The sequence below is a fragment of the Gopherus evgoodei genome, chromosome 1, assembly GCF_007399415.2.
Source record: "Gopherus evgoodei ecotype Sinaloan lineage chromosome 1, rGopEvg1_v1.p, whole genome shotgun sequence".
NCBI classification, from domain to species: Eukaryota; Metazoa; Chordata; order Testudines; family Testudinidae; genus Gopherus; species Gopherus evgoodei.
In genome coordinates this window covers 298,947,078-298,960,621 of record NC_044322.1, presented here as the reverse complement: position 1 = coordinate 298,960,621, position 13,544 = coordinate 298,947,078, and the positions used below count along the sequence as shown (strand labels likewise).

Below are 13,544 nucleotides of genomic sequence, written 5' to 3'. Positions count from 1 at the left end.
ACCATTAGTTATACAATTATAGCTGAATTTTATTAATTCACACTAAGGACCAGGAGACCCACTGTGAATTGCTGAATTTTGTAAATTAGACAATAAAGAGAAAATCTAGTTGCTTCCTTCTTGGTCAGAGAGGTGGATCTATGTCCTAGGTCTCATTCGGTTCTACTGTATGAGGGGTGGGGGGCAGAATGGTGGTAACTCCTGCTGCCTGCTGGTAGCTCCTGCAAGGTGTGCAGCCCCTGTGTATGCCACGGAGAACAGCTCCAGAAAGAGTATTTCCACACCTAATATGGAGCAGGAGGGGAGGACTGAGGTGAACCTGGTGGATAAGTGACTACATGGTTCCACTGGCTGTATGGCAGGGAGCAGCAGCTTAGGGACTATTCCATCCTGTGACAGTCACTGAGTTGTTTCATGGCACTTTGCTATCAAAGGGTACATCTACAGTATGATATTAATTTGAACTTTTTCTATTCGAATTTTCGGAAGCGATTTTATACATTCGGTGTTGTGTGTCCCCATTAAAGCTCATGAATTTGGCAGAGTGTGTCCACTGTACTGAGGTTAGCATCGAATGTCGGAGCGGTGCACTGTGGGAAGCTATCCCTTAGTTCCCACAGTCCTCACCGCCCACTGGAATTGTGGGTTAAGCTCCCAGTGCATGATGGGGCAAAAACATTCTCACAGGTATTTCTGGGTGTGCGCCATCACTCGCTCCTCCCTCTGTGAAAGCTACAGCAGATGCTATACTGCCAGCAGACGGTGCAGTATGGTGCATCGCCTGTCTCCTGGTACTATGAATCCACCTTGCATGTCCTCTTGTCTTTCTATCTACTCTTTTATCTAACCATTTCCTGCCTTTTTTCGGCTACCGTGAACTGAGCAGCACAGCTTCCGCCGCAAACTCTGTTTTCACACTCTTGCATCGCTAGCTAATTTTTCCATGCTGTCTGTCCTGGGCTCCCGCGGAAGCTATAGAAGGCAACAATTCCCCAGCATTTTTCGCCCATCGTGAACTGAGCCACACAGCTTTCGCAGCTTTTTCCATGTTGTCTGTCCTGGGCTCCCACGGAAGCTCCAGATGGCAACAATTCCCCCCATTTTTCGGCCATCGTGAACTGAGCTTCACAGCTTCCGCCACAAACTCTGCTCTTCCACTCTTGCAGCTCTAGCGAGCTTCTCGACTCCATGAAAGCGACAGAAGACAAACCATTTACTGCCTTTTATCGGCCATCTTGAACCAAACAGGCCTCCTACGTTTCATGCCCTTTTTTCAAGATTACTCGTGCAGGCACCATAGCGCAGCAATCATGGAGCCCGCTCATATCTCCGCTGCAGTTTTGACCATTTTAAATACCTCGCACATTATCCAGCAGTATGTGCAGTACCTGCAAAATCGGGCGAGGAAGCGATGACAGTGCAATTATTATACTGATGAGGACATGGACACAGATGTTCCTAGAAGCACGGCATGTGGCAACTGGAAGATCATAGTGGCGTTGGGCCAGGTTCATGCCATGGAACGCTGATTCTGGGCCTGGGAAATAAGCACAGATTGATGGGACCGCATAGTGTTGCGGGTCTGGGATTATTCCCAGTGGCTGCGAAACTTTCACAGGGCCACTTTCATGGAACTTTGTGACTTGCTGTCCCCTGCCCTGAAGTGCAAAGACACCAGAATGAGAGCAGCCCTCAAAGTTGAGAAGCAAGTGGCCATAGCACTGTGGAATCTTGCAATGCCCGACAGCTACCGATCAGTCAGGAATCAGTTTGGAGTGGACAAATCTACTGTGGGGGCTGCAGTGCTGCAAGTAGCCAACAAAATCATTGACCAGCTGCTATCAAGGGTAGTGACTTTGGGAAATGTGCAGACCATTGTGGAGGGCTTTAATGCGCTGGGGTTTCCTAACTGCGGCGGGGTGATAGACGGAATACATATCCCTATCTTGGCCCTGGCACACGGGGGTAGCCAGTACATAAATCACAAGGGGTACTTTTTCATGGTGCTGCAAGCACTGGTGGATCACTAGGGACGTTTCACCAACATCAGCGTGGGATGGCTGGGACAAGTGCATGACACTTGCATCTTCAGGAACTCTTTGAACAGCTGCAGGAAGGGATTTACTTCCCAGACCAGAAAATTACTGTTGGGGATGTTGAAATGCCAATAGTTATCCTCAGGGACCCATCCTACCACTTAATGCCATGGCTCATGAAGCCATACTACTGTCCAGAGTGCCTGTGTAAGGAGCAGCTCAACTATAGGCTAAGCAAGTGCAGAATGGTGGTAGAATGTGCTTTTGGACGTTTGACAGAGCGCTGGTGCAGTTTACTGACTCGGTTAGATTTCAGCACAACCAATATTCCAATTGTAATTGCTGCTTGTTGTGAGCTCCACAATGCATGTGAGAGTAAGGGGGAGACATTTATGGCGCGGTGGGAGGTTGAGGCAACTCGCCTGGCAGCCATTTTCGCACAGCCAGACAACAGGGCAATTAGAAGAGCGCAGCAGGGCACGCTGTGCATCAGAGAAGCTTTGAAAGCCAGTTTCATGACTAACCAGGGTATGGTGTGACAGTTGTGTTTGTTTCTCTTGAAGTTACCTGTGCCCATATATATAAAGGAAATAAAGTCAAAATTGTTTAAAAACTGTTCTTTATTATTTGTTGCACAACACATTGAGAACAATCTGAAGGTAGACCAGGGGAGGGAGTTTGCATATGCCAGCTTTCTGCTGCTTGGGTGATCCTCTGGGGTTGAGCGTGTGGGTCCCCGTAGCCTCCCTCCTCGCGTTCTTGGGTGTCTGGGTGAGGAGGCTATGGAACTTGGGGAGGAGGGAGGGCAGTAATACAGGGGCTGCAGCAGCAGTCTGTGGTCTTGCTGCCTTTCCTGCATTAGATCCATCATACAGCGGAGCATGTCAGTTTGCTCCCCCATGAGCTTGACCATAACATTCTGCCTGCTCTCATCACGTACCTCCCTCGTCTCTTCGTGTTCTTGTAATGCTTTACAGGACTCCGCAATTGCTTCCACACATTCAGCTGGGCCCTATCAGTGCGGGAAAACTGAATGAGCTCAGCGAACATGTCGTCCCGAGTTCATTTTTTCCTCCTTCTAATCTGGACCAGCCTCTGGGACAGAAACATTTGCACCTGCGGGAGGAGAAAAAGGGAGGATAGTATTTTAAAAGATACATTTCAGAGAACAAAGGGGACACTTTGGTATGAGTAAGCCATCACACACGGCTGGGCAACAGAATTCAGCTTGCAGGCAGCCCAGGGGCATGCAGAGTTCTGCTTCTTCTACATTCATTTCAATGCTTTCAAACTGCCTAAATGGTTGCACCAGCCCTGGGCCCAGCAAATTAGGCAGCTGCCTAGGGCGTCTAGTGGTTGGGAGCATCTAAAAGCCTGCTCAGGCGAGGAGGTGGAGTGGAGGTGACCTGGAGCACGGGGAGGGCTGCCCGCAGAAACGGGGGGGGGGAGGCGCACAGGGGAATCGCTCCCCGCCCCAGATCACCTCCATTGTGCCTCCTCCGCTGAGCACACAGGCCCCGCTCTAAGTCTCCTCCAATTGGTGCCGCAAGCCTGGGAGGGGAGGAGAATTAGAGCGACACCAGCATGCTCAGTGGAGGAGGCAGAGCCGAGGTGAGCTAGGGTGGGCTCCCCGGGCACTGTTAGCTGTGGCGGGGGGGTGGTTTGAGGGGGGGAGTCTCCCTGGGCGAGGTTAGCTGCCGTGGCGGGAGGGTCTCCCTGGGTGGGGTTAGCTGCAGAGGGGAGTAGCTGCTGCAGGGGGAAGGGGGGCAGGCTCCCCAGGTAGGGGGCTCGGTTAGCTGCCGAGGGAGCGAGGTTAGCGAGGGGGGGCGTAAGGTGGAAGTTTCGCCCAGGGTGCGAAAATTCTTTGTACTGGCCCTGGCTGGGCCCTCTTTCCCATAGCAAGCAATGCCTGGTGGGTTTGCCATATAAAAGGAGAGCCTGTGGACTCTCTCCGATGATCGCTTCACACAACACATCCCTCCTACCCCCCACTGTGTGGCTCCCAATCAGGCTCTCACTCACCAGAAGTACCTTCTCCAGGGTCATGGTCCGGGAGCCCACCTTGGAAGTTGGAGGAGGCTATTGGCTCTAGCGTTAAGAATAGTTCCTGGCTAGAGGAGAAAACGGATTCCCCACTTGCCGCCTGTGCACTGTCCTCCTCCTCCTCCTCTTTGTCCTCCAATGACTCTTCCTCCTCGCTCTGTGCAACTCCTCCCTTGCAGGTGTCCACAGACAGTGGTGTGGTAGTGGTGGTCTCACCCCCCATAATTGCATGCAGCTCACGGTAGAAGTGGAATGTATGGGGCTGTGACCCAGAGTGCCCATTCGCCTCCCTGGCTTTTTGGTACGCTTGCCTGAGTTTGATTTTTGTACGACACTGCTCTGTGTTCTTGGAGCAGCCTCTTTCCATCATGGCCCTGGAGACTTTAGTGTATGTATTTGTGTTCCTTTTCTTGGAATGTAGTTCTGCCATAACAGACTTACCTCCCAACATCTGATGAGAACCAGTACCTCTCATTCAGACCATGCTGGAGCTTGTCTCCGAATCCGGGACTGCATGATCTCCTGTGATGGTGGACTCTGCATGGTCGCCTGTGATGGTGGACTGTGCTGATGGTCACCAGTGCTGATGGTGACGAAACAGGAAATAAAATCCAAAAGTTTCTGGGGCTTTTCCTGCCCACCTGGCTAGTGCATCGGAGTTGAAAGTGTTGTCCAGAGCGGTCACAAGGGAGCATTCTGGGATAGCTCCCAGAGGCCAATAATGTCGAATTGCATCCACAATACCTTTAACCTGGGATTGTGATCTCGATTTAAGCGCTACTCCACTTGCTGAGATGGAGTACAGAAATTGGATTAAAGAGCCCTTTAAATTGAAAAAAAATGGTTTGGTCGTGTGGACAGAATCATTTTTTTTCTTCGAATTAACTTGGCTAATTCCAAAATAACAGGCTAGTGCAGACCAGGCCTAAGGCTTCTTTCTCCCCAGCCTAGCTCCCATGGAAATCCCCATCAGATAGGTCGGTAATCCAGAGAAAAAGATTGCTAATTTGCCACTGAGAAAAGTTTTCCACAGCTCCTATTACCTTGCCAGGGTAAGGAGTTTCTTTTTAGCTCTCCTGGTAAAGCTGCTGCCTGTCAAAGGTTGCATGCTTGGGTCTCCAATTAAGCAGTGCATGCTGCTTCACCTACAGGACAGAGGACTACCCCAGTTAAAGGCTACTCAGGCGTTCCTGACTGCCACATAGGAGACATGAGAGTTCTAAAATAGCTGCTTTACCATAATTATGGAATTATGCAACACATCATAGAAGTGATGGAAAAGACCTGTTAGACCATCAATCTATCTCCCTGACTATGAAGGATTATTCCCTAGAGTACATTTTTAGTGCTTTTTTCACGTTAATTTTAAAACCCATCCAACAACGGGAGTTCTACCACTTTGCATGGCAGTGCAACTTCAAAGAGAGAAGCACAGAGAAAAGTATTCAAGACACCTGAAGCAGACACATTCCCTAACTACCTAGGGACAAATTCTGCCTGTCTGGTTATCTGCCAGTCACACACAACATGGCAGGGCTTACTGAATGGGAGTGTCACAGAGTGTTCTCTCAGCTACCCGGTAAGTTGTGCTGCCTAGCCTGTTTCTATCGTCTCACAGTTATTACTATGCCAAGGATGTTCTCCTTTTCCCAGGTGTATTTTTTGTTATTCCACTCTTTTACCCACAGAACGTAACACAGGCATCTCAGAGTGGGAGCATTCCACACAGCCTCCCTCTTCAGTACAGCTAACGGTCAGAGCTCCTCCTGGCTTCCTGTTGTAACTACCGACACTTACATCTTCCCAAATACATCATTAGCTCAGTAATTACCACTCCGGTGCTTACAATGCTCCAACAGAAAGTGCTCAGTTAATGCTGCAGCAAGGTCATTGATCAGGGTGCTGCTGCTACTATTGTGTCACAGGGAGTTTTACTTGAATGAGGAGGCCAAAGTGAGGACTGCAAGTGGCATAGCTCATGCAGTAGAAATATGAACTTTGGATACCTGTAAAGAGGTGGTTAACCCACCCCTGGGATAAAAGGATGAGAGCAGCTGAGGGAGGCCAGCTGAGTAGCTGGCTAGAGCTGGCCCTGATAAGAGGGCTGTGAGTAGCAGGACCTGGCTGCCCGGGAGAGAGAGGGTACCTTTGACAGAGCAGTGCTGGGGAAAGGGCACGCTGAGCTGGGGAGTTCAGGCCTTGCTACCTTCCAGGCTGAGGCCTGTCAGGAAGGCCTAAGGAGGTACTGGCGCTGCAGGGAAAGACAGCAGATCTAAACCCTGAGCCAATGATGATTGGTCACTGCAGACTGCAATTTGCCCCTGAGTAAAGGGGCTAGATGAAGACTAGCAGTAGCCACTGAGGCAAGGTGGGTATAGGTGGGGGTTGGGGGTTCCCCTGAGGAGGGGAGACCCAGAGTGTGTGGGGCACTGCTGTGGGGCAGTACCCCAAGGTAAGGGGCATTGGGGTCTGGGAGGGACATGGGGCCAGAGGTGGTGGAGACAAGAGGCTGGTAACCAGGGAGAAACACTGGCCAGAAGGAGGCACTCTGAGGCTGGAATGAGCTAATTCCCAGACTGACCAGCAGACAACGCTGTGGCGGTGAGTGCCTGCTGTATTACAGTAACTCAGATAAAAATGCACATGAAGGAATATCAAGACCTAGAGAAAGCCACTTACCACAACAATCACATTGGTTGCTGGAATCGGGAGATTTTCCACTTCTGGCTCTTGAGCAGTCATAGCTAATAGATTGAGGGATGGGTCATAAGCACGTCTAGGGAATGTTGATTTAACAATTATCGCAGGGTGCAGATTGCTTATTTTTGCATGGGAAGAGGAATGGAAATTGTGTTTATAAATCTTCTGGCTGTCTGAATCCAAACTTTTCTCAACACTTTGGACATGGTGATAAATAAATACAGGTTTCCCACTCTTTCGCTGATGAATTGCCAAGAAGTGATCACTGTCTCCTGAAAAGCACCCTGTTGAAAGAAGAGAGAACATCAGTGACTTAAATGAAAATACAGTCTCATTCGGCCATTCAGATTTACAGACACATCTGCTGAACTGAGTTGCATAGATACTAGGAGGAATTATTTATGGAATACGGAATGATGCTTTTAAAGCTTGTTGGGCACATTTCAACAATTGTAGGTGATCAACACTATTGCATTGACACAGATTCCATTCTTGACATGGTGCTCATGACAAATTTTCTTTTACATGCTGGCAAATGGCCATGCTTACATTTTGAAGACTACACAGAGGAAGCACACACTGGAGCAAATTCTGTCTATTAGGTACTTATATGGCCCCCATTACCACACTATTTGAGCACACTACAGTCTTTAATTTATTTACTCTGACAATTCGCCAAGGAGGTGGAGAAGTATATTATCCACTTTTCCAGATAAAGAGTTAAGGATAGGAGAGACTAAGTGACTTTTTGCCCAGGGTCACACAGGAAGTTTGTGGCAGAGAACTGAACTCTTATCCAAAATCCCAAGATAATGCCTTAACTACTGGATCATCCTTCCTCTGCTGGAAGAAAGTAGGTTGCACAGGTGTAACCACATTACTACACTAGAATGCATACCTAGAACAATGGAGAACTGATCCCTTATTGGGGCCTCTACAAATAAGAAATTATGATGTGTTGTATTTCTATCAGCCTATCTTGCTTACATTTATAATTCTAATCTCCTCTTCACAATATATTAGTTGTGGCTGCATCGAAGACAAACTCCCACTGTCCCCTCCCCACTTTGAAAATGATCACACAGGTTTTTCCTTATATGTCACCTATATGTAAAGATAATACTTTTGTTCTTAATCAGCACAGCTCAGTCATCTCGCCTCATGGTAACTTTTTTCTTGTGTGTAATAAACACAGATGCTGGTGGACAATTTAAAAACAACAAACTGGGATTCTCAAAGCAACATATAACAATGGTAAGGATAGAGAAAAAAAGAGATATACTTCAGACCAATGAATGATATATGAAATGTCAAAGCTGGCAGGTGCTTTGTTTTGAATCATGTGAAATCATACCATCACTGCTCTGCCTGCCTGTATCGTATTTGTGAGAAGATGGAGGTCACTTTTCAGACACTTTTCAGAAGGGTTAAGATGTCAATCCCAATGCCCTTCAGAGATTCCACTTTAGGTAATTACATTCTGTTGACCTAATTTCTTCATGAAATTTCATTGAACCTAGACTGCAAATCAAGAACAGTATCCTATCTATCGTCTACTGTTACTGCTACCCAGAACTGGGTGAACTTCAATGGTGGGTTAAGTGATTCATGTATATTCAGAAATATTATATGTACTCCAGGGGGTATTCTTCACCAAAATATTAAAAATTCTGCACCAAAAAAATAAAAATTCTGCACACGTTTTTAAATTTTGCAAAATTCTGCAAATTTTATCAAAATAACCCTACATAATCATGCCAGTTTTAATTATTTTGATAATTTATTTCAAAATACATGTCAGCAAGTATGTCTGTAACAATACAGACACACATAAATATTCCCGTAGGAATAGAAAGTTAAAGAAATCCCTATGAAAACCCAGTTCCTGCTTCTGTGCTCCCTCCCCGCGAGAGCCCAGCCAGGGGGCCAGACACTCACACTCTTTCCTCCCCAGAGGTCAACTGTGGGCTCCCTCCCCTGGTCCAGACACTCACACCACCTACTCCCCACAGCACAGCCATGCCCCAGCCCCAGCTCAGAAACTTACACCTCCTATCCCTACCCTCCAGCTGCAGCCCCCCCCCCAGCCCAGACATTCACAGACCCTACCCTCCCAGAGCTCAGGGATCCAGGGGGAGAAACAGCCTGATGCTGGGTCCTGGGCTTGCATGGAGTTTCCTGCACACCACTGCCTCCTTACTTCAGGGTGTGTGGGAAAGTGAAGCTGCTGGGAACCATCCAGTTCCCTCCCACTCTTGGCTTTGTCTTCTATTTGTGAGCTGAGCTCTGCGGGGTCCAGTGGCCTGTAGGGGTGACCAACATCTCTGCAGCTCATTTCTCTGGGGGAAAAAGGAAATTATGTGCGCCCAACATTAATTTCTGCAAAACTCTGCATTGTGCAGTGGTGCAGAATTCCCCCAGGAGTATATATGGACTGAAACCAATGGGAAATGTGCCTGAATTAGGAATACAGAATTATAAAGCACTTTGGGCCCTTAGGTACAAAACATGCTACATAAAATGTAAATTATTCTTTTGAGTAGACAGACACACAAAAAATCATTCCCCAACCCACCACGGAACCGAGCACCTTGAATGCTTGGCTTTCTCCCTGAGAGCCTGTCATTCAGTAGAGAAGCTGAGATTGTATGGTGCATTAGCCCTTGTATCAGTGGGCAGATGGATTTGGAGGACAGGAAAGAAAAATAAGATTCAGGGTGCACCACCGGACAGATGAATGTTGGGTTCTGTTAAACTTCCATGAGTCCCATTAAGCTATTTTGGGTTTGATTCTACTGGCGGTACCCAGACTGCTACCCCTACCAGCAAAAAGCCACCCATATCTCCTGCTCAGCCAAGAGAACTGGTGGGCTGGCCAGCAACACCAGAAAAGTTTAGTCTTTCTCACAAGCAAATCGAAAATGTTCAGTTGTGTTGATCAGCCACTGACTATGGTATGTGTTCCAGGAGGCAATGTCACAGCTCTCTGGCACAGAATCAGTATACGCACACTGATATGCTTGTTAGGAGACTGCAGCATGCCCTCTCCTCTGCTTTTCAGTGCAGGGTGCAAGACCATGGCCCTACACCTCACTTCCCCATTTGTAGTGCCTAGCATCTTGGGCACACAAACAGGGAGCTACACAGATGTGGGCAGGGAATGGAAATGCCTTACAACTTCCATTTCCTTGCACACCTGCACATGGGCCAGCCACAATGTAAACAGCATTATTGAGTAATGACTTACTCCCCATATAAACTAGCATTTCATGGCTTGAATGGGGCACAGGAAAATCAGGCAAGTCAGTTCTGCTGTGTAATTCACATGAAATTTGTGTTTTCCCACCACAACACTGAATTTTCCCCTCTAGTAAGTAGAAGGAAAGACAGGAGAACAATGCAAAAATGCACAACAAAAGAGTTCCTATCACCTTTGAATTCTTTTTAAATAATCCAATTCAAAGCAAGAGTGACTGTGACAGGTTCTCTGTTACGCCCGTCTTCCAGAGCCCACTGGCTGTCCCAATAAAGAGCAGAGAGGCTTTCAGTTATGCAGCACCCGTGGCTTTATTTACACATACATAGTTCTCCCACCACCAGGGTTGAGTTATATACAAGGCTTACAGGGGTAGTTCCTGTAGCATGTTCCTCTTTTCCTGCAGTCAACCCACAGCTAGAAGTCTGACCTTTCCCTGGCTGGCTTTGCATCTGGCTCCCAGCCCTTATAACTGCTGGCTTGTCAGGCCCACAGCTGGAGCCAATCCCCAGGCAAAGCATCAGGTCTGTTTCACCAGCCCGTCTATTTCCCTGATTGGAGCTGGCTGAGCAGGGGTAATTAGGTGCTTTTGCACCAGCACCGTGCTACAGTGACTAAACTCACTGGCATCTCATGGCTTTCATATGTGTACAAGCTCAGTCTATGTCCATAGCATGGGTCCTGAACCTCAGTCCAGAAGGTGCTTAGGATACAGTATGTGATAATCCACTACTCAGTCCCTGTTAACAGTTACCAGAACTCAAGCTCAACTGTGGCAGAAGACTCCAGTCCTGTTATCTGATAGGCCAAACTCCAGGAGTCTGGATTGATCCTCTGCCTCTCTTTAAACCAAGCAGAACAGGAAGTTGTCTGTGCAACTGGGTTTACCCTGGTTTAGGATGCATCCTCTGCACTTGCTCCCTGACTCTGACCTCTTGATTTGGCCTGGCACCTGACTCTCAGTCTGCCCTTTGGCTTTTTCCAGGTTCTGGCATCCTGACCCAGCCTGACCTCTAGCCCCTGACTCCTGCTCTGACCATTACATCAGACCACCCAAATCCTAATCATGAGAGACTAATCCTGAATAGACAGGTTCACACAGCACAGGAATCAGAGCTGGCACATGGATCTGTCCATATAACATATACATACACATATTGACACACAATCACTACATATGTAGCGGAAATACCATATGATAAATTGTAAAGCCATGTGATAAATGAATGGGCCATGTACTTTTGACTGTCAGCAGCCCTGTTTACTAATCCTTCTCCCCAGGCTGTATTTTACCATTCCAAATCCCTGAGCAGCTTCACACAGTGGCCATTTTATTTAAAACAACCTATCTGGAAAATGTTTTATCCTTCTATCCCCAAAAATTTTACCTTGCCCAGCTTTCAAGAAAGGCAAGATTCAGTTCAGAATCAACAACAGCTTTAAGACTTAAAATGTCAAACATTAAAGTCTGTTATCTTATATCCCCCAGGCCTGGAAAACAGAGCTTATTACCACTAGAAAAGGGAGATTCCCAATGGGACCTCACACTCACTTCTAGCCCTGAAAGGACCCAAGATAATGGATTCTGAAAGGTTTTACATCTGTGAGTCTAGAAAAGCTATTTCCAGTCATTTTCAGAAGTATTTTAAAATTAGCTTTAATTGTTTCTCTTTCTGAGCCAAGAGAAGTTAGAATCACGGTAAAGTAGCTCTTTCAAACATTCCAAAGTTGTTTTTTCTGGAACATATATGGCTTTCATATGTATATATCATACCACTTGTGAACAATGCAGTCATCCAAAATTCATACTGATAAAACCCTTATATCATACCCCAACATTATGTAAAATATACACACAGACATGTTAAAAATCACACCTTTTAACTGAGGTACACTTTTTGAAGTCTCAGGTTTTCCATGGCTGTGGGTGTCTTAGTTTATTTCAGAGTCTTCCACTTTTTGACTAACAAGCCAGAAGTGGGAGAAATGAGGATAGGAAGAAATTAATCTCACAAGGAAAAAAAACAGAGAAATTTGACTGGTGATTTATATATATTCTATATATTCAAAGTACATTTAAAGCATTTTTCCAGGTAAATTACATGTGTTGCAATTTAACTTTCATTACTTAATTTTATTCCCAGTAATGTGTGTGATTTTCAGAAAACAGATTAACTGAACCTTATAACTTAAGAAATAGTGTGTCTCTGATCTTCACATCTCTTCCCAATCTCTAACTCAGTACTCTCAAACCTTAGCATTTCCCCACACCATCTGCCTCTCATTCTGCAGCACTAGACACTCACCTGGATCCTGATTTAAAGTCCAATGAACTCAATAGGAGTCCTCTCATTGACGTCAATGGGCTTTGGACTAGAGCCCTATCCACTATCACTGGATTCCAGCCTCTCACACTGGAAATGTCCTCCCACTTATCTACTGGCTTAAACTCAACCACTTGATCAAGGGGCAGTGGCTGCAGTGTTGGATTCTGCATGGAGTCTAATGCCAAAATCAGAATGCTGAGTGAAAGGATGGATACTGTGGACAGTGTCCAAAGTCATGAGATTTTCTAACCAATTTTCTGTTCAGTGAGACTACATCAGGCCCCATACTGGCTTACTCCTGGGGGAATTCTGCACCAAATAAATTGAAAATTTTGCACACAATATTTTAAAATTCTGCAAAATTCTGCAAATTTCAGTTGTCAAAATAGCACTATTTAATGATGCCAGTTTCAATTATTTTGGTAATTTGTTTCAAAATACCTGTCAGCAACTATATTTTGTAACAATACAGACATACACAAAAATTCCCCTAGGAGTAGAGAATTAAAGAAAGCCCTATGACAGTGGTTCCCAAACGGGGGTTTGTGAACCCTGGGGGTTTGTGAAATGTTACAGGGGGTTCTCGGGAAAAAATTCCCTAATGGCGGACAGAGCTGTCCCTAGGGATCCTGGGCAGCACAGGGCCAGCAGCCCAGAGCCCCTGGATTTCCAAGAGCTAAGCAGATGAAAGCAAGCATATCAATTACACTGAGGAGATTTAGACTTCAAGACTCCTTTTAAGAAACGGAAAGGGAGGTGAATATTTTCTGCTATTTTTAAAATTAAATAGGCAGCTAGTATTGTTTTTAAAATTATTATGAAGAATAAGTTTAAGCTTTTTTGTAACGTGTGCTGTTTGTCTGGACTGCTCAAGACCTGAATGCTTGTGTAGGAGGAACTCTTTTGAGTGAGATCTTGGAAAAGTGAGATCTTGGAAGAGTGTTGTCGTTTTCTTAATGTAATAAAAATATTGTAATGATAAATAATTAATAATAAATAGTGTGTAATAAGCATGTCATAAAAACAAATTTTATATTTCCAAGATCACTGCTTTTATAATTTATACTCAGGTACGGGAGAAAATCCCTGGAAATATTCATTTTTAAGAGGGGGTTCGCGAGACTTGATGTGCTAATGAAAGGGGTTCACAGGCTGTTAAAGTTTGGGAACTACTGCCCTATG

At 46.1% G+C, this 13,544-nt stretch overlaps 1 protein-coding gene across 1 annotated transcript in view; it reads right to left on the bottom strand.

Moving 5' to 3' along the window:
* PTPRR (protein tyrosine phosphatase receptor type R) overlaps positions 1-13,544 on the bottom strand; it is a 229,956-nt gene that overhangs the window by 203,932 nt on the left and 12,480 nt on the right. Inside the window, 1 exon segment of the mRNA XM_030548740.1 lies at positions 6,759-7,063. Coding sequence (XP_030404600.1) covers positions 6,759-7,063 — 305 coding nt within the window.